Consider the following 19,169-nt stretch of genomic DNA (forward strand, 5'->3'; position numbering starts at 1 on the left):
AATCCCCCAAACATTGAGCTTCTCTCACTTTAGCCACTACAGCCGATCCTGATTTCTAAGTACATAAATCTCCTTGTAAGTGGCTTTGCTGGCCCCAGTTCCTAATAGGCGTTCCCCTTTATGCCGTCTATTTAAATATCTGGGTCATCAGTGAAACCAGAGGTGTGAACTACATCCAGACAGTCTTAACCTCTGCTTTGCTCACTTCTTCGTTTTACACATTCCTGGAGACCAGGAGTCAGAGTAAGACGCTTTCTACCAGTGTAAATCAAAACCTAAGTCCCGTTCCAAACATTTTCAAGGAGAACTCAACGATACTTACAAATGAAAAGCAATGCCAAGAGGCGCAGGAAAAGCTGCCCTTAAAATTTCTCCCTGATGTAATATAGAGTGTTTCTCAATGTGCTAATAAACATGGTGGGATTTTTTTTTTTTTTTAATTCTGGGGCCTTTCTTTAGGGATTTGTTTAAGAGGGAGGAGACCTAAAGTCCAGAATCTTTTAGAATAATATCCAGGAAATGTGAAACGAATTCAGGGCTGCCCATTCTCTCTCATTTCCTAGTGGGATAGTCAGAGGCCCTGATAACATGTTTGGAAATTTCCTGTGACCCTTTGTTGAATAATGGAATTAAGTATAAGGTGGAGCCGCTTAGGCTGCATTTGAAGGGGTTGAGTTTTTCAAGTGGTCTGTCACTTTGATAAAGTGGTCTGTATTATGATTTTAGCAGCTGCGCAGCCCTGATTTTCTGTGATAGGCCTATTTCAGATGTCTCTACAGTGTTCAGACCCAGTTTTTAATTCAGAAAGTACTGTCACCATATTGATCCATTTCCATCACTTCCTGGGCCTCTAGGACATTAGAGGTGATTTGGTCTCCAGCCAGCCACCTGCACGAGCCACTCCCCAGCTCGACTCCCCCAGGCTGAGCACAAAGCCCAGCCAGCACTGGCCCCTGGTAAAAGCTATTGACCAGTGTGGTCTGCACCCTAGCTAACAGCTGGGCTTGATCTTGGCCCCTCTGAGGACCTCTGGGCAACTCAAAGAAACATGTAAAACTTTAGCTGGGAAGGACTCCTGTAGACATCACTGGGGTCAGTCCAGTCATTTCACAGATGAAGAACTAAGGCAACATGACTGGTTCAAGATGGTGGAGGCATATTTAAGACATCTGGGAGAAGGAAGCATTGTTTGCTGGACTGACAACATTCCTGCAGCCATTTCCTATGAAATGATCAGCTGCTTCACTACACAAGTGAAGGAAGAGCCTTTGATGAGTCCACAGCCAGAGCTGGAATTCCTGACTTTTCATGTTGCTGTTCAAATCCCTTTTCATATTTCACAAGCATCTCTGATCTGTAAGACAATCTGCACTTCAGACCCTGGCTATATGGTCACTGATAAAATCCAAATAGAACCTAGCATTTGTGACACATCACTCCAGGCTCATGACCTAGCTCCTGGAACTTGAATTCTATGAATTGGCTATAGGATGAAATGATATTTAAACGCAAAATCTCAGCAGGCTTTACTGGGTACATAAATAAAGAGTGCCATGTCTGCTTACGGGCGCACCTGGGGTCAGGGAACTGTGCTGGTGTTTTGTTTCCCTTTGTTTTCTCTTTAGAGGAGAAAAAACTATCTTTCTTCCATGTCTTCCACTTCTTCTATTAGCTGCTACCTTCACAGATGTGTCCACACTGTTCTGTGTCTCCTCACTGTTCCCGTCTTCCAGCATTGTCCTCCCGCATTGTAGTGCCCACCTGCCTCAAGCTATAGCCCTCATCCTTCCCACTGTTCTCTGCTTCCGCTTCCTGAGACACGGTCCTCCCTTGCTGTCACTTCTGGCCTCAGCCCTCGCCTGCAGCTCAGACTTGCTCCCGAACTCCAGTCCTACATCCACAACTGCCTTCTGAACCTGTTACCTCTGTGGCTTTTTCTTGCCTCAAACACAACAGAAAACAGAACCTGGACCAGATGGTCTTTGGGTTTCCCGTTGGTTCTCAAACTCAGTTTTAAGAAGTCAGCATTTAAGAGCATCTCAATACTCTCTCTTCCTCTTCTCAACTTCCCTAAATCTTTTTAATACCACTAACCTCCCCACCATGGAATGTGTGTCCTCTTCTGCACATATACACATGCACCCACGCACATACAGACATAAAAATGACAGAGCAAAGGGGTTGAATTGGCTAACATACTTGCCTAGAAAGAAACAGCGCAAAGCATATGTCTTACTGCTCTTAAGATGACAGTGTCATCTTCATATAAAAAGTAAAGCTTGTTGATATGCCAGTGAACTTATGTATTTTTAGATGTCTGGGTACAAGTACAATGCATGACCCCCTTTCTCTTTCCCAGCAAGCACTTGTCACCTTGGAAAGCTGGCAGAACAGTGGTCTCGAGTCCAGAAATGAGCTGACTTTCCTATTCCCACTGCTGACAGTTTGTCAGTCACAGGGAGGACCTAATAAACTTCCCGGTGCTTATTTGCCCAATGGCACATGTATAAATATATTTCAGAGGGAATAAGCATGTCAAGTTTGAAATTCAGATTTGTTCTATCAGAATGTCATTGCTGGAGGAAGCACTGGAAATCAGGTTTTTCCACCTCCTGATCTTACTGAAGGGGGAACTGAAGCCCAGAAAGGTTAGGTGATCTGCCCAAAGTCACACAGCTTATTAATGACAAAACTACAACTGAAACGCTGGTATTCTAGCCCCCAGCCCAGAGCTCTTCCATTCACCTGCCTTTTAAATATGCTGAATCCCTTTCTGCCACTCATCTGGAGTGAGTTCTCAAGCCCGCTGAAAAACCCCAATAAATCCTGGTTCTTAGTCTATTTTAAAACATTAAGCGTTTACACAAACAATTCATAATAAAATCGTAAGTTGTAACTATGACAGATTCACACTGTTACTTCTTCAAGTTTAAAGAGAAGACCATGAGATTATGGAAGCTGCTGATTTCTCTGCCTTCTGGTTGCTTTATCCATCTCTCTAAAATCAGGTCAGAACACTGCAAAGACTGGCTCTCCCCTGCCGTCACCTCAGCACACACGCTCCTGTAAGAACGAGCTGAAAGCATAGTCTGTCGGCTACTTTTCCTCTTAAAATCTAACTTCCAAGGGCCTGTATTTTAATTATTGATGATGTGTATAGAGTTTCTGTGTCAGGCATTTTTTTCCTGAGTTATAGAATCATCTGGAATGGGGGAAGAACATTTCTCAATATCTCAGTGTAGTTGCCGAGAGTGAATTAACCTGTAAACCTCTAGGATAATTGAACTGTAGCTTTCACCTAAAATGGCTATCTAGCTGAGATTCCTGCCTACAGTTTTTTCTGCATGTTCCTTTCAGCTGGTTTTAGATCCTGTGTTTTCTATCCCATATAACTTCTTAGGGAAGAGTGCATCTTCTAGATAGCTTGTGCTTCTATAATTCGATTTTCTGTAATCTTTGTTTTCCCTTAGTTTCATAATACATGGCTCATGAGCCCCACTTTCTACATGAACGTCTGCACATTATCCTAACGATGCCACAGATTCCTATTCAGTATATTATGTAGTTAAAGAAAAAAATATATGTGGGCTTTATTCTGTCAGACCCAAACCTGGCACAGCATTTCATGGGCACGAGAGGAGCGGCTACAGTTTAATCAGAAGGTCTGTGGTCTGAGTGCAGAAGGTCTGTGGTCTGAGTGCACTCCCACATTTTCTTGTGGGCTCAAGAAAATGCCTCTGGGGAATGGATAAAGGAGATGTGGTACATATATACAATGGAATATTACTGAGCTATAAAAAGGAATGAAATAATGCCATTTGCAGCAACATGGATGGACCTAGAGATTGTCATACTGAGTGAAGTCAGAGAGAGAAAGACAAATATCATATGATATCACTTACATGTGGAATCTAAAAAAAGGCTACAGAGTCAGTGGTTTATCCTACAATCAGATAAGCTGCTGTCTATTAACACATTTTCAAGTCTTTAGACTAAGAGATTGGTTCAAGATGGAGTAGAAGGACGTGGTCTCACTGCCTCTTGCGAGAGCACCGGAACCACAACCAACTGCTGAACAGTCATCGAAAGGAAGACACTGGAACTCACCAAAAAAGATACCCCACGTCCAAAGACAAAGGAGAAGCCACAATGAGATGGTAGGAGGGGTGCAATCATAATAACATCAAATCCCAAATAAGTGACTGGAGAACACTTATACCACAGAAGTGCACCCACTGGAGTGAAGGTTCTGAGACTCCCATCAGGCTTCCCAACCTGGGGGTCTGGCAATGGGAGGAGGAATTCCCAGAGAATCAGACTTTGAAGGCTAGCGGGATTTGATGCAGGACTTCGACAGGACTTGGGGAAACAGAGACTCCACTCTTGGAGGGCACACACAAAGTAGTGTGTGCATCAGGACCCAGGGGAAGGAGCAGTGACCCCATATATTTCGAGCTGTGTTGCAAGCATGCAGAAAATGTCAAGCCACCATGAGATGCTGGGAGTTAACAGAGACCAGGAGACTTAGCCTGGCTGCTGCTGGTGGGTGCCAGGCCTGCCCTCCTGGCTTGTGGCTGAGGCGGGAGCCTGTAAGGCGGCAGGGCCTTCACCAGGCCGCTTGCGTGGTTTACCTACGGGCTCTGATCTGTCCCTTCCTTGGCCACACTATTGGCTGCTTGCTAATTGGTTCTTCTGAGAAGGAAGCAAAACTTCCATGAGAAAGCCAAAATCGGTGACACACTGCTTGATTTCGGAATTTGAGGTCTCTGAAGATCTGAGACGCAAAATTGCTTTGGCGAGCTCTGAAGCCACTCATTCATTGCACCCCAGAGCAGAAGAGAGAGGTGAAGAGAACCTGTCCTTTACTTTGCACTCTGTGGGTACTCATCGAGGCACGTGTAGGGGTGAGTGTTGCTGTGTGTGTTAACAGGAACCAAAAATCCTGCAGACCACAATGACTTTTGTCTTTGGCTTGTCTTTGTATGTTTCTTATCCTTGGTAAGAAGCATTATTATAGCGGGAAGATGTGAATAAGTACTTGTTTATTGTGTTTTGTGGCTCTTCAGCCCTTTGCTTGTAGTTTTTTTCCTCCAACTGCCTGGCAATTTCTTCCAAGACTCACCCCGAGTCCACCACCAGTACCACCACGAAATATGGCTTTCCTCACTTCAGGGTGCACTGCGGCCCAACCTTTTCCTCCATTGTCTGTTTATTTTCTTCTCCTTTCTCCTTAGCACTGTTATTTCCCCCAGATTATGATGCCTGCTCAGATGGGCATTCTACCATTTCCTCAGAGATGTCCAGAGGGTATATAGCAGGTGGATGGCTAACATGAAACTTCTCCCCCTTTAACTCTACAATCAGATGCTGGTTCATGCATGCGGCAGACATGTACTGGGCATTGACTGTACACAGAGCCCAGAGCTCCTGCTTTTGAGGGGCTCACAGTCCTGGACGTGCATGGGAGGGGGATGGGGTGCAGCATGATGATGGCATATTTCCAAGTAAGTTCTGTTTAAGGAGGCTGGGAGGAGGGCGTCCAGGGTACCCTAAGAGTTTAGGACGCAGACAGGTAGTGATAGGAAGGGTAAGGGTTCTAGGTCAGAGGATCATCACGAGCAAAGGTTGAGAAGCAGTCAAGTACAGGAAGCGCACAGAGGACGACTCCGTTTTCCTGGAAGTACATAGAGTTGACAAAGACTAGTGAGGAAGATGAGGCTGAAGACGTGGTTCTGGGCTGTGCAGAAGGACTTGCCTCTGGAGTTCAGGCTTCCAAACACAGAGCTGGCCCATCAGGAATGTTTGAGTAGAAGAAGAGCAACATTGGAGAAGGACTTTCCTCTCTGGCTGGTTTTTAGATTCCTGGCACACAGGTGCTGGAAGAGGCTGGTCTATCCCAGTCTCTACCTCATTCAGAGGAGGAGTTCCTTAGAGGATGTCTGAGTTGGTCAAGGTCAAAACATTGGGTGGCTTTTTCCCCAAGCGATAGGGTGCCCACAATGTTGTGTTTGTTTGCACCCACTGGCAATCTTTAAGAGGCACCCTTGGAGGTCTGCAAAAATAGTCTTTTTGCAAAAAAAAAAAAGAATATTTGTGTAATTTACATTATATGAACGTTCCAACAAGTTGATATCATAGGCTTTGTACTTTCCATGAGGAGAGAATTTTATACACAAAGCAATGACTGCATTTGCAGAAATTATTTTTTGAAAGAAAAGGAATAAAAACGTTAATATTGTTTGCCTTAAAAGCAGGATTTGTGTTAACTTTGACATACTGCATATAATCTTTGTTAGGGTAGTAAGCGAACTTCATGAAATCACTGGTGACAGAAATATACTATCGGACTCTTATACTTGGTGAGTAATAGACACTTTCATTAAAGCCATTGTGTTCCCAGGGAGATCAGCTCGGTGCTTTGTAACCACCTAGAGGGGTGGGATAGGGAGGGTGGGAGGGAGGGAGACGCAAGAGGGAAGAGATATGGGAACATATGTATGTGTATAACTGATTCACTTTGTTATAAAGCAGAAACGAACACACCATTGTAAAGCAATTATACTCCAATAAAGATGTAAAAAAAAAAAAAGCCATTGTGTTCCAATAATGACTGACACTAGTAGAGTATAGAATGCAGCTACTCAGTGTATGTCTGAAAGGTTACTGAATCTTTGGGGGCAATCATATGAAATTGCAAGTGTCTGGATGAGACATATTCGGCCTAAACAATGAGTAGTTTAACTGAATTTTTTGGTTTTGTTCGGTACACTGACATTGTAATATTTACACCTTTAGGCAGTTAATGCCAGAGAGGGAAGTAGGGGAGAAAGATTCTCTTTGGTTTCATGTTAAGTTACCTCTCAGTATTTACCTGATGGAGAAGTTTTGTAAGTATCTGGCATGTGAAAGACCCTGTTTTATAAAATAGAGGTCTAAGACCCAGAGGAATGAAATGTATTTGTCAATGAATATTAAGCCTTTACTCTGTGCCCGGCACTGTGCTAAGCGTTGAGTAATAAAAGATAGCTCAAGCGCTGTCCTTTCTACCTAATGTTCACTGCATTCTTACCCCTAATGAGCAGAGAGTTGAATCTTAAATTTTGCTTGTAGTGGAGGAAAAGCATTTTGTTTCCATTCGGAGGAGCATGGCAGAGGTGTTCAAGGAAGGTACCTTCTTTAGCAACCACCAGGTGTCAGTACAGGACTTGGAACTCTTGGCAACAAATGCATTCTTGTTTTCCTAACTCGCTAAGGCCGTGCCCATTTTGACTTTTCAAAGGCGGTAGACCGCCACTGGGCCACTTTCTCCCAAATATTAGTGTCAAACACTTTCTCCTCAAGACTGCATCACATTCCTTCACCTTTGCCTTATAAAAGTAGCACAAGTTCCTCGACCTTTTTCTACTTTAAAGCTTTTAATTCTGTCTTTCATGGTGATGGTTCTACAAAGTAGGGAGGCTATCGGGATGGGGGTAGGGGAGTTTCACGAAGCTCTTGTTGCTTCCACTGATCCCATCCCCCAAACCGGTGGAGCCCACTCTCGGCTGATACGGGGAAAGGTGGAGGGTCTGTTCTTTTTCCTGCACAGGGAAACAATCTGATGGTGGAGCCTGATGGCTCCAAACTGCAGAAGGAAGTGTACAGAGAGACGCTCCTAGGCATCTCCACTGGCCCAGCCATTTGCTTCCTCTTGCAGTGGTATGTGTTCACGTACCGACATTAAGGAACAGTGTGTTTGTTGACTGACAGGGGAAACCTTGGAGAGGCGGGTATTGATTTGTGTCATACAGGTTTTCACCAGTTTCTCATCCTGCCTCCTCACTTTTTTTTTGTTTGCATATATATAAATAATCATTTTCTTACATTCTCTTCCATTATTGGTTATTACAAGATAATTGAATATAGTTCCCTGTGTTATACAGTAGGTCCTTGTTGTTTATTTTATATATAGTGGTATGTATCTGTTAATCCCAAACTCCTAATTTATCCCCCATTTTCCCCTTTGGTATCATAAGTTTGCTTTCTATATCTGTCAGTCTGTTTCTGTTTTGTAAATAACTTCATTTGTATCATCTTTAGACTCCACATATAAGTGATATCATATGATATTTGTCTTCCTCTGTCTGACTTACTTCACTCAGTATGATCATCTCTAGGTCCATCCATGTGGCTGCAAATGGCATTATTTCATTCTTTTTATGGCTGAGTAATATTCCTTTGTGTACATATAACCACGTCTTTATCCTTTCTTCTGTCAGTCTTTTTTATTTGCCTCCTCACTTGAACGGGCAGGCTGCACAGGGAGCTGAGGCATTTGGTGTGGGGCATCGGGGGATAGGGTGGGAGAAACTGGGGAAGGGCTTCCTTGGACATCCAAGCGTTTTTCGAGCCTCATAAGATGTCAGATGTGGTGGCAGCTGGAGGGATGTCAGTTCGAATGAGCTGCTCAGCTGTTGGTAAACTGAGGGAGAGACGGGCTGGGGAGCTAGAGACACAAAGTCAGCCACTGGCTTCAGCAGCTAAGGCTCCTGGGATGTGTGGCCTGCAGGGGATGGAGAGTCAGGCATGGCACGCAGCCCCAAGTCTATGCCCTGAAGTAAGGGCCCGAGTGATGCAAGGCTCTATGGTGCAGACACACTGTGGGGATTTCCTTCGGGCCAATCAGCGCGACTTGACAAATTGTAGTACAGCTAATTCCAGGCACTATTCAGATTCTGTTGTTTTATAGTGAATAAAATATTGTAAATAAGGCAGCACATCAATAGGGATTCAAAAATAGTTTCAGTATTTTGCTTTTGTAGAGACTTTCGTCATGATAGTTACAGAAGATCACCTTTTTCTTGAAAACATCACATAGGATGTTTTTAAAATATTCCATATACACACATTACATTGAAGAGGGCGGCTGACATTCTTACTGGAGTCATGCCCAGCTCTGCGTTGAGCAGCAGCTCCCAGACCAGATCCGGGAAGGCTCTCAGACCTGTATTAGGATTGATTGATTGATTGATTGATTGATTGAATTAATTAATTAATTTATTTATTTATGGCTGTGTTGGGTCTTTGTTGCTGCGCGCAGGCTTTCTCTAGTTGCCGCAAATGGGGGCTACTCTTCGTTGCAGTGCGCAGGCTTCTCATTGCGGTGGCTTCTCTTGTTGTGGCGCACGGGCTCTAGGCGCGCGGGCTTCAGTAGTTGTGGCACTCAGGCTCAGTAGTTGTGGCGCACGGGCTTAGTTGCTTCGCGGCATGTGGGATCTTCCCGGACCAGGGCTCGAACGCGTGTCCCCTGCATTGGTAGGAGGATTCTTAACCACTGCGCCACCAGGGAAGTCCCTAGGATGTACTTTTTAAGCAGCTTTTTTTTTAGAAGTTATTTAGTGTTGGCTTGACTTACAGTTGATATGGTCCCTGCATATGGGATTGTGTAAGGGACAGATCTAGTTGTCCAAAATCAAAGTGTCTTTACTGTGTGGTGGCTTTAGTTCATGGGCTCTGGCCTCTCCCACTGCTTCAGGAAATCCTACAGCAAGTGCCTGCTTGCTCCCGGAAACTGGAGTCTTCAGATTCCAGCCACATTGCTGTGTGTTAATTCTCACCTCTCAGCAGCAGTCTCACACTTCCCACTCCTGCTTTTTTTTCAGATCACTGGGGTGATCCTGCTGGCCGTCGGAGTCTGGGGCAAACTCACTCTGGGCACCTATATTTCCCTGATTGCCGAGAACTCCACAAATGCTCCCTATGTGCTCATCGGAACTGGCACCACTATTGTCGTGTTTGGCCTGTTTGGATGCTTTGCCACGTGCCGTGGTAGCCCATGGATGCTGAAACTGGTGAGTAGGTCACAGTATAATACTGCTTTCTGATTCTGTTTTGTAAAAATATAAATCACGTGAAAGCAAAGTGGCCCTTCTTGAAGCCACAGACGAGTCCTTAATAGTCATTGACTCTAATTTTAGTGCAGGCTTTTACCTAACCCACCCTTTAATCCCCTAGAGGGAGAAACAACCCCAGATACAGCCTGACACACAAAAAAATCCCGTCCTGGTCCCTCAAGGTAGATGATGACAAAGCAGTGGCCAGCGGTTCTAATAAGCCATTTATAGCCTCGTGGCAAGATGCCCTGTTCCAGTTTTGAATTCTGTCTTAGAAATCTCTTCAAGCGTGTGATGTGCAGCCGTGGTGGGTGAGGCAGCACCCCGAACATGAGCAGCCTTTCATTTCCAAGTTCCCAGTGGAGAAATACTTTTCTGCCTCCTTGAGCTGGGCTGTGCTGGGATGCGCAGGCACGCTCTCCTCTACGCCTGCACAGCCTGGCTCCGTGCAGTGGGAGTTGAGCTAAGCCAGAGCTTCCCCACTCAGCAGACACAGCAGTGATGTTTCCCAAAGGGTAAGGATAGGCTGTTGAAAGGCTGCTGCTGCAAGTCTTAACTTTCTGGTAGACCAGTCGCCTAATTCTCTAGTCTCTTGCCCATGCTTTTCATTAATAAGAGTTTATGTGGAAGACTTTCCCAGATAAAAGGCAGCAAGAGCCTCTCCTCAAAAGAAAATTTTGTTTAAAAGGATTTCTTTCTCTGAAAGGGGAGAGTAGAGATTCCCTCGGTGCTGGGTGGCCCGTCCTTTCTTGTTTAGCCCTAGATTGCAGTAACCCATGACACCGTCTAGTGACAGATACGGGTGTGAGGGTGATTCACTCCAAAGGAAGCACCTTCCAAATGGGCACTGGTCAGTCTCTTTGTTGGCAACCTGATGGAGGTCGTGCTTGGTTTGGCCATTTTCTGTCCTGAAGACCGTGTGGGAAGCTGATAGCCTGGCCACAGCTAATCCTTCCAGGTTGGTGGAAAAGCCGTAGTGAGACCATATGGAAGCACTTCTGCTGCTGTCACCTCCATTAGCACTGAGTCTACCTTCTAGTACCTCTTATAGGCGCTAGTGTTTCCTTTTGGTCTAGTGTTGTAGTTTTCAACTTTGATCTGTGCCTGAGTCACCTGGGCTTTTTAAAAACACCTCTGCCAGAGGCCATCCCCCAGCCAGTGGAACCAGACGCTGTGACGGTCAGGATCTGGCTCCACATTTTCTGAAAGCTCTCCAGGGGTGCTATTGCACAGCCGGTGCTGAGACCCTCTTCTTCAGTACAGTGAGTAGCAAGGGAAGAATTAACTCCAGAGGCATGGAAAACAAACTGCTAAAAAGGCATCTGTCCAAACAAGAAGGGAGGAGACCTGGAGACCTGACTGACCCTGATGCTAAGTGGCTTAAGTCTTGAGGGGCAAGGATGTAACCTCTTTGGGCCTTTGTCCCCATTTATGAAAGAACAGTATTGGATTAACCCACCAAGGTTTCTTCCGGCCCAAAGACTATGACTGAAGCAGGCAGAAGTGGGCATGCAACAATGGAGCAGTCATCTCTGGCTTCTTCTGAGTTTCATACCATGCTGCCATTTTCTCCTGACGCTTGGGAGCTTACTAGCAAGTGACCCTTTTGGCGAGTAGAGAAGTCTGGGGGGCTTGGTGTTGGTTTTGGTCTTCTAAAAGCTATCATTTAGTTCCTTTCACCCGCTCGATGTTGTCCTGTGTGCATACTCCATTTTATTTATTCCTCACCACCGCCATAAAGTTCAGGTTGTGTTTTCATGTTACGCGACAGACTTGGAGGTGAAATACCTTGTCCAAGTTCACAAAACTAATGTGCAGAGAGCTGGGACGGGAAACCAGATAGGTGTCTTCCGAAAGCCAGGACTATTTCTACTCCAGTATTTTCATTTGGAGAAAACTCGAGCCCTGCCACCTGGATTTAATACAGGCTCTCCCCAGCAGGCCTTCTGAAGGAGCAGCAGCTCTCCTCTGGAAGCTTCCAGAAGCAGAGAACCTCCTAGGGATGTGAAACTGCTGATCTAGCTGAACAGAGCAGAAGTCACTCGGTTAGCTGTCCATCTAAAGTTTTACAGCCCTCATTTAACCTCATTAATTGCAGAACAATTGAAAATAACTCTTTTCACTTTATGGAGGCCCAGAACCGCGGCCCCTTTCCTAAGAGCTACACCGCAGAGTCAAAAGTTCTTTCTCCCACCTGCGTCCTGATGATGACTTTCTCACAGGACTTTCTGGTGGAGTCTAGGCCTGGGGTGAGAGTCTCCCTAGAGTACGTTGTGCTTCTAATTGCATTTTGTACCAAGCTGAGAGAGAGAAGTCGTGTACACGGAGCCTTCTATTCAGAACCGTGTGTTTGATACTTTAGTGTCTGTGCTTTCAGTGTGCGGAGAGACTTTTTATTAATATTTTGAACGAAACCAGCATTTTAAGGCAGTATTTCCTCCTTTGAATATATGTGCCCCTGGCTGAGAAAAATAATTTATGATCTCATGCACACATATATACTTTCCAAGTAAGCAGTATGGCCACGTGCAGTGTACTCAAATTCTAGGGCATCACCAAAGGCCATTCCCAACATTCAGGAGCGTTGTATTTCATTTTGAGATGAGAAGAAGCAGATTCTAAGACATATGCCTCGTAGGAGAGGAATCAATTCTCTTTCCTTTTATCTGCTTTTCAGTCACAAAAATGGAAACCCTTCATGTCTCAGAAGTACCATATAACATCCCTGAACTTAGGCACTTGCACGCACGCGCACACACACCCACACACTTGGAAAGTACAGGAAGCATGAGATGTGTAAGCAGCACTGGGGGTTTTAGATGCTTGCGAACATTGTGGGTCAGCAGCGGAGCTGATTTGCTTTTCAAAAGGCTATCAACTCCGCAGGCAGAACAAGAGAGGTAAGCGACCCACTGCTGCGGGTGCCGCATTCAGGCCGTAGTGAGGAAGGGTATCACGTGGGCCTGTGCACATCTGGGCCACTCTGTCAGAATGGGAGGTATACAACTCCAAAGGAAGGGGGTTTGAAGCCACTTCATAGGAGATGTGCTTAAGGAAACAGGAGGGCTTGCCCGAACTGAGAGAAGCAGCCGGTCCCTCCATGGCTGTATTCACACAGACGAAGGGCCGTGGCATGGAAGAGAGGTCACACTGGTTCTGGCGTCTCCTGAAAGCAGATGCAACACCAGTAAGTGGAATTTACAAGTAGGCAGACTGTGGCCAAGCGGAAGGAGCCTTTCTGGCAATCGGAACAGTTGAAAACGTGAATGAGCTGCAAGGGATGGGCGGGAGGGAGTGGTCTCAGCTTGCAGACGCCAGGTGACCCTGGTGAGGAAAGTGGTCTAAAGGACTCACAGAAAGGGTGGAACTGTGTCCTGTGCCCTCCAGAGTACTTTCTACCTCGAGGAGCCTAACATTAAGAATAGTGGATACTTAGTTGTAAAAAGCCCTTCCAGATTTCTCCTGGTTGAGCTGACAGGCATGATGCCGGTCCCTGGACGCGCTGTCCTCAGCCCGTGTGCCCCCAAATGCTTATGCACGTTAAACAGACACATGCGTATATGGAGGCTCGTATGGGAACATCTGGAGAAGAGGCTTTTTCTACTTTGCCTTCTAGGGAATATGACAACTTGTCTAATTCCCCCTGACAAGAAGGGACCTAGCCCAAAGCAGCACTGTTCTCCGCCCGCCGTATCTGACTGTGTCCTTGTCCACTTGCTTTGCAGTATGCCATGTTTCTGTCTCTGGTGTTCCTGGCTGAACTCGTGGCTGGCATTTCTGGGTTTGTGTTTCGTCACGAGGTGAGTATACACCAAGTGGAGAACTCAGTTCAAGGGTCTTTGGGAGGAGGATTTTTGAAACGTCTTGGAATGTGTAAGGGATGCAGAGAAGCTAGCTGGCATCTCCAGTGGTATTTGCTAGTTTCCAAATGCCATGCACTATGAACTGAAATGCCCAGAAAATTCTACAGGTGGGGATTTCGCCAAACTTGAAACCTTAGTTGTTGACCCTCACTCTATTTCTTTATATAGCTGTCGCATGAAAGGATTCTCCGTTATTGGATTTTTTTTTAATTAATTTATTTTGGGCTGCGTTGGGTCTTCGTTGCTACGCACGGGCTTTCTCTAGTTGCAGCGAGCGGGGGCTACTCTTCGTTGCGGTGCGCAGGCTTCTCACTGCGGTGGCTTCTCTTGTTGCAGAGCATGGGCTCTAGGCGTGCGGGCTTCAGTAGTTGTGGCACGTGGGCTCAGTAGTTGTGGCTCACGGGCTCTAGAGCGCAGGCTCAGTAGCTGTGGCGCACGGGCTTAGTTGCTCCGCGGCATGTGGGATCTTCCCGGACCAGGGTTTGAACCTGTGTCCCCTGCATTGGCAGGCGGATTCTTAACCACTGTGCCACCAGGGAAGTCCTTCCTCCTCCTTTTAAAAAAGTGACCTTCCATATAGATTAAATACTTTAAAAGTAGCCACTTCAGCAAGGCACAAGTGTATATCCGTATATCAAGATTTCTCAGAGGCCAGAGGCAAGCCAAACAAGTCGTTGGCCAAAGGCGAAGTGCTACATTTCCCCTAAGCAGCCTGTGCTCTACTGTCTGCCCTCTAGAGCTCCTGCAGGGCGCCCCCTGCCGCCCGGGGGTAAAATCCACACCCCAGTGGCGAGGAGCCCTGTGGCTTCGCTTGGTGGTGTGGGAAAAGGAGAGAAGACAGTCACGATCAAAAACCCCTACAAAGCTGCACTTTGTTTTTTATTTACATGTAAAATTTGAGATTTCTACAGCTGGGGAGAATGATTTTGAATCCGGTTTTGCGCTCAAAACTGCTAGTTTCAAGGACACTCCCAGCTGTCCTTTGTCGCACGTGGCCATCCTTCCATGTCCTGTCACTGAGGCTGCTCTATTTGGACAACGTATAGATGGTAATGCAGGGACGAGCTGCTCTCACGCTGTCTGTAGCTGCCGTGGTATCACTTTTCAGATGTGTATACTGATGATAGGTCAGAAAGTGTATACGCTACGATACAGTTCTGGTTCTAACTCCCCACTCCCCAAATTCATTATTGTTCCCTGTAAATAACAGTAAAGATAGAAGCAGCTACACATGTGTTAGAATGGAAAGAAATAGCAAGACGGAGGTAGGAAAGTCAGTGAGGTCGAGTGTGATAACTGTGGGTCTTGAAGTCTGGCATCACGTGTTCCCAGGCCCTGCCTTTGTGCTTGGCCAGGTCAAGTTCCCAGTGAGCCTGCCTTAGGCGCTTTCTCCCCGCTCTTCCCCTTTACCAGATGTGGCCTCTCAGATGCCAAGACGGACTTCTAGAACCATTTCATGTGGGCACTGCATCCAGAGCCAGATCCCCCATTCTTATTCTCAGCTGAGGTAAAACCTGATACCTAGGACCTGAACATCCTCACCTGCCTAACGGCTTTTCACTGAAAAGCCATTTAGGGAAGTGGTGGCTGGGGGTTGCAGTGCCACCCTTCGGCCGCCAGGAGTGGTCTTGAGTTTGGCTAAAGAGTCAAACGCACATGATGAGAATAGGTCACAACCTAGCAGCATTGACTGAGAAGGATACGGTAAAGGAAACATAGCTTGCAGGCAGGGCAGCAGTGGGCTTGTTTCTTCAGTGGGAGTCCTCAAAGTGGTCCAGGCTCTAGTCTGTGTAGACCTGCCCACGCCTAAGAGACGATGCACGTGCAATGAAACGAGGGGACACAGCTGGGTGTGGCAACCACCCTGGCTTAGAGCTCCATGTAAATAGTGTCTCTTTATCTCTTATAACTGTCCAATGGGCATAGCGGCCAGTATCTCAGCAAGGAACGCGCCTAGTTAGAAGAGTCACCATATTTAGCCCTAAGCTTCCCACCAGGTAATTATTTTCATTTGCTGAAGTCCAAGGCCAGAGTCATTTCACCAATCGGGGCACTTTTTACCATAAGCGGGGTTGCCTGGTAACACACCTGATGCTCCGCCTTCAGTAGGTTTCCAGGAAAACAGAACTTGAAAGATAACCCAAGGTCAAATGTGTTCACAGAGAAGGAGAAAGGGTTTTGCTAACTGTTTATTAACAAATAAAGTCCATGTCCTTTAGTCTCTTTTTCTCATCTCAATGAAGACAGGTAAGTGAAAGCTGGTTTTGCCCCACTCCTGTATGGTACACTAGGGATCTGATTCTGGTCAAAACATCGGTCTTCCTGCCCGCCCCACACACAAATGGCCTGTCCTCTGTCATTCTTCTGAGTAAGGGCAGAAAAAGTTATAGAAAGCAAGGCAGTAACCAATTCCAAGAAAATAACTAGAAAACCATCACAGCCCTTTCTGAATCTGAGTAGACACCTGAGTGGCTCATTGAACTAGGCAGGGTTCCTCCGGACTGGGGGTAAGGGAACATTTTTTTAAAACTCCTGAGCTAACAACCCCCTTGGCCGATCTTCTGAGCTCTTTTGTCTCAGAAAACAGGGCGCCCCCTCCTTGGTCTACATTTATTCGGAGACTTTAAGAAGAGGCTATTTTGGGGTGGAAGTTGGTACGAATCTGTGTCCATCTGGGCTGCAGTGGACCAGAAGCACATCGCCCCTTGTCTTCCCTAGATCAAGGACACCTTCCTGAGGACTTACACTGATGCCATGCAGAATTACAATGGCAACGACGAGAGGAGCCGGGCGGTGGATCACGTGCAGCGCAGCGTAAGTTCCAGGAAGGAGATGGGGCTGGCAATGGCCTGCGAGGTCGGGCCGTGGACTTGTGGGCTGCCGGTGACGCTGGACTGGCAGTGTTTGCTCTTGAGCCCCACTCTCCGCCTCTTGGCCCAGTTCCCTTTCCAACAGTGGACATCCAGTACTTTTTCAGGGTCCAGGGATCCAGGTAATTGATGCCAAGAAGGACCACTCCCTCCGGTTTGCTTTTCATCCGTAAGGATGTGAGCATCCCAAGGAGAGCTAGTTTGCCCTTAAAATCTGAAGCCTTGGAACAGTGAGTGTAGGACAGCCTGACTTCGAGTTGGCTCCCTAAGACCAGCCTTCTGGAAATGGTGTCTTGAGGCTGGGCGGTGAGCTCAGGTGAGCTGTGTTCACCGGCTTGGGCGGTGCAGTGGGGTTGGAGAGCCGATCTCAGAGCAACTGAGGATCCTGCAGGCGTGTGAATGGCCTAGGCTGCCTGGTGCTTCTCAGAGGATATGAGGAAAGTAGTTGTTTCCTGCCTGGAGGTGCTCAAGCCTGACTGCCCATCAGGATCAGCTGGAGAGGTTATTTTGTTTTTTGTTTTCACGGTACACAGGCCTCTCACTATTGTGGCCTCTCCCGTTGCGGAGCACAGGCTCCGGACGCGCAGGCCCAGCGGCCATGGCTCACGGGCCCAGCCGCTCCGCGGCATGTGGGATCTTCCCGGACCGGGGCACGAACCCGTGTCCCCTGCATCGGCAGGCGGACTCTCAACCACTGCGCCACCAGGGAAGCCCCTGGAGAGGTTTTTGATTGAGGGGTGTCTTTTATTGTTGTGTTGTTTTGTTTTGACTTTAGAAGCAGTATCTTTATGTTTTTGGTAATTTATTTTGGTAGAATCTCAAAGTTACCCAGAAAAGCTGCAGGAATAGTACAAGGAGCTGTACCCCTTTTACCCAGATTCACCAATTAATGACATATTTTGCCCCGTCTGCTTCAATAGCCTCTGTGTCAGCAGTTGGCACATCTTTGCTGTAAAGGGTCAAGTAGTAACTATTTGAGGCTTTGAAGGCCATGCAGTCTCTGTCACAACTACTCTACTCTGCCTTTGTAGCACAAAATCCGCCCTAGACAACGCGTAACACAGAGGCACAGCTGTGTCCCAGTAAAACTTGATTACAAAACCAGGTAGCTGGTGGGCTGTAGTTTACCAGCACCAACTCTCTCTCTTCCTCAATGTGCATCTTTTTTCCCCCCTAAACTATTTATGTACGTATTAGTACAGATCTTGGGGAGAGCTTTCTAAAACCATCTTGGCCTGAGCTCCCCATCGAGGGTCCTGACTCAGTAGCTCTCTACATCTGTCTCTTTAGCAGCACCTAATCACGCAGGTGATTTTGATGCTTAGCCAGGCCAGAGAGCAGCTGCTTGGCTTTGGGAGGTGGAAACCAACGCAATATGGCGTCTAGGACTCACTTCGTCCGCTGAGTTCACGTGGGTATGCCAGTGAGTAGAATTGCTAGTGGAGCTTCAGCTCATCTTGGCTCACCAAAGCTGTGCCTGTCAACTTAGGGCCTGGGCCCATGTTTTTCTTTTAAAAGCTGCAAAGCGCTGGGTGCAGAGACCACAGTGCCTTTGATCTGCCACACTTAATTCCTTTCCTTTTCCCGTTAACAGCTGAGCTGCTGTGGGGTGCAGAACTACACCAACTGGAGCACCAGCCCCTACTTTCTGGAGCACGGCATCCCCCCAAGTTGCTGCATGAACGACACCGATTGTAATCCCCAGGATCTGCACAACCTGACCGTGGCCGCCACTAAAGTGAACCAGAAGGTACTCACTCCCTCTTGGTCCTGATGGGACTCAGTGGTGAATGTTTGGGGAGGGCTTTTTCGTCTCTGTGAAATTATGACAAATAGGTTAGAAATGATAGTCTTGGAGAGAGTCAGGAATCTTCCTTTGTGGTTCTTCCTGGCCAGGGAGAGGCACTGGGCTGCCCACTTCTGAAGGAGAAAGCCTTGCCTCAGCGAGACTCTACGAGGCATAGTTAGGAAGGGTTAGCAAGTGGTTCCTGTTAACCCTGATGCTGATGTCAGGGAATGTGGCCTTCTTTCTGGGTGTCTGTCTTCTGCTTAATGTACCTTCGAAACATGAAATTATTCCCAGCTGGGTGCCGGTCCTCAGCGGAAAGAGGGAGTTGAGTTGACAGACAGCATCTGCTTCTGCGAGGAGGGTGGCCTTGATTTTAGGGACTTCACTGCATTGGGAAAAGAAATCAACAACTTCAACTCACTCTCAACATCCTGACTCCCAAAGAGATTAGAGGAAAAAAAAAAAACTGGCCAAGAGAAATTTGGAAGTTAGTACATAGTAGAAATGAGGGAAATGAAACTTAGGTAGAGAAAAGGAAAATCAATTCTGTATTCCACTCTGCAGAGAATCTGATGAAGACATGATACAGCTGTGTGTGAGGACTATCTATTCTTAAACGTTTAGGGAAATGCCAGATAGAAACTATGTCTTGCTGAAACAAAAGGGAGGAAAAAAACCCTACTGTTGAGTTTACCTGTGGTTATGCTGCCATCAGGTAAATTTTCTTTTCTTACTAAGGTAAAGTTTTGTTTTTTTTTTTTTTTTTTTTTTTTTT

At 46.6% G+C, this 19,169-nt stretch overlaps 1 protein-coding gene across 1 annotated transcript in view; it reads left to right on the forward strand.

The window, feature by feature from the left end:
• Positions 1-19,169, forward strand: part of TSPAN7 (tetraspanin 7) — a 136,695-nt gene that overhangs the window by 101,460 nt on the left and 16,066 nt on the right. Inside the window, exons 2-5 of the mRNA XM_027091336.1 lie at positions 9,642-9,830; positions 13,598-13,672; positions 16,454-16,549; positions 18,200-18,355. Of these exons, the coding sequence (XP_026947137.1) occupies positions 9,642-9,830; positions 13,598-13,672; positions 16,454-16,549; positions 18,200-18,355 (516 nt within the window). The remainder of the gene's footprint in view (positions 1-9,641; positions 9,831-13,597; positions 13,673-16,453; positions 16,550-18,199; positions 18,356-19,169) is intronic.

This window comes from Aethalodelphis obliquidens, unplaced genomic scaffold (genome assembly GCF_003676395.1).
Source record: "Aethalodelphis obliquidens isolate GAN/ISIS:26980383/991018 unplaced genomic scaffold, ASM367639v1 scaffold71, whole genome shotgun sequence".
In the NCBI taxonomy this organism is placed as follows: Eukaryota; Metazoa; Chordata; class Mammalia; order Artiodactyla; family Delphinidae; genus Aethalodelphis; species Aethalodelphis obliquidens.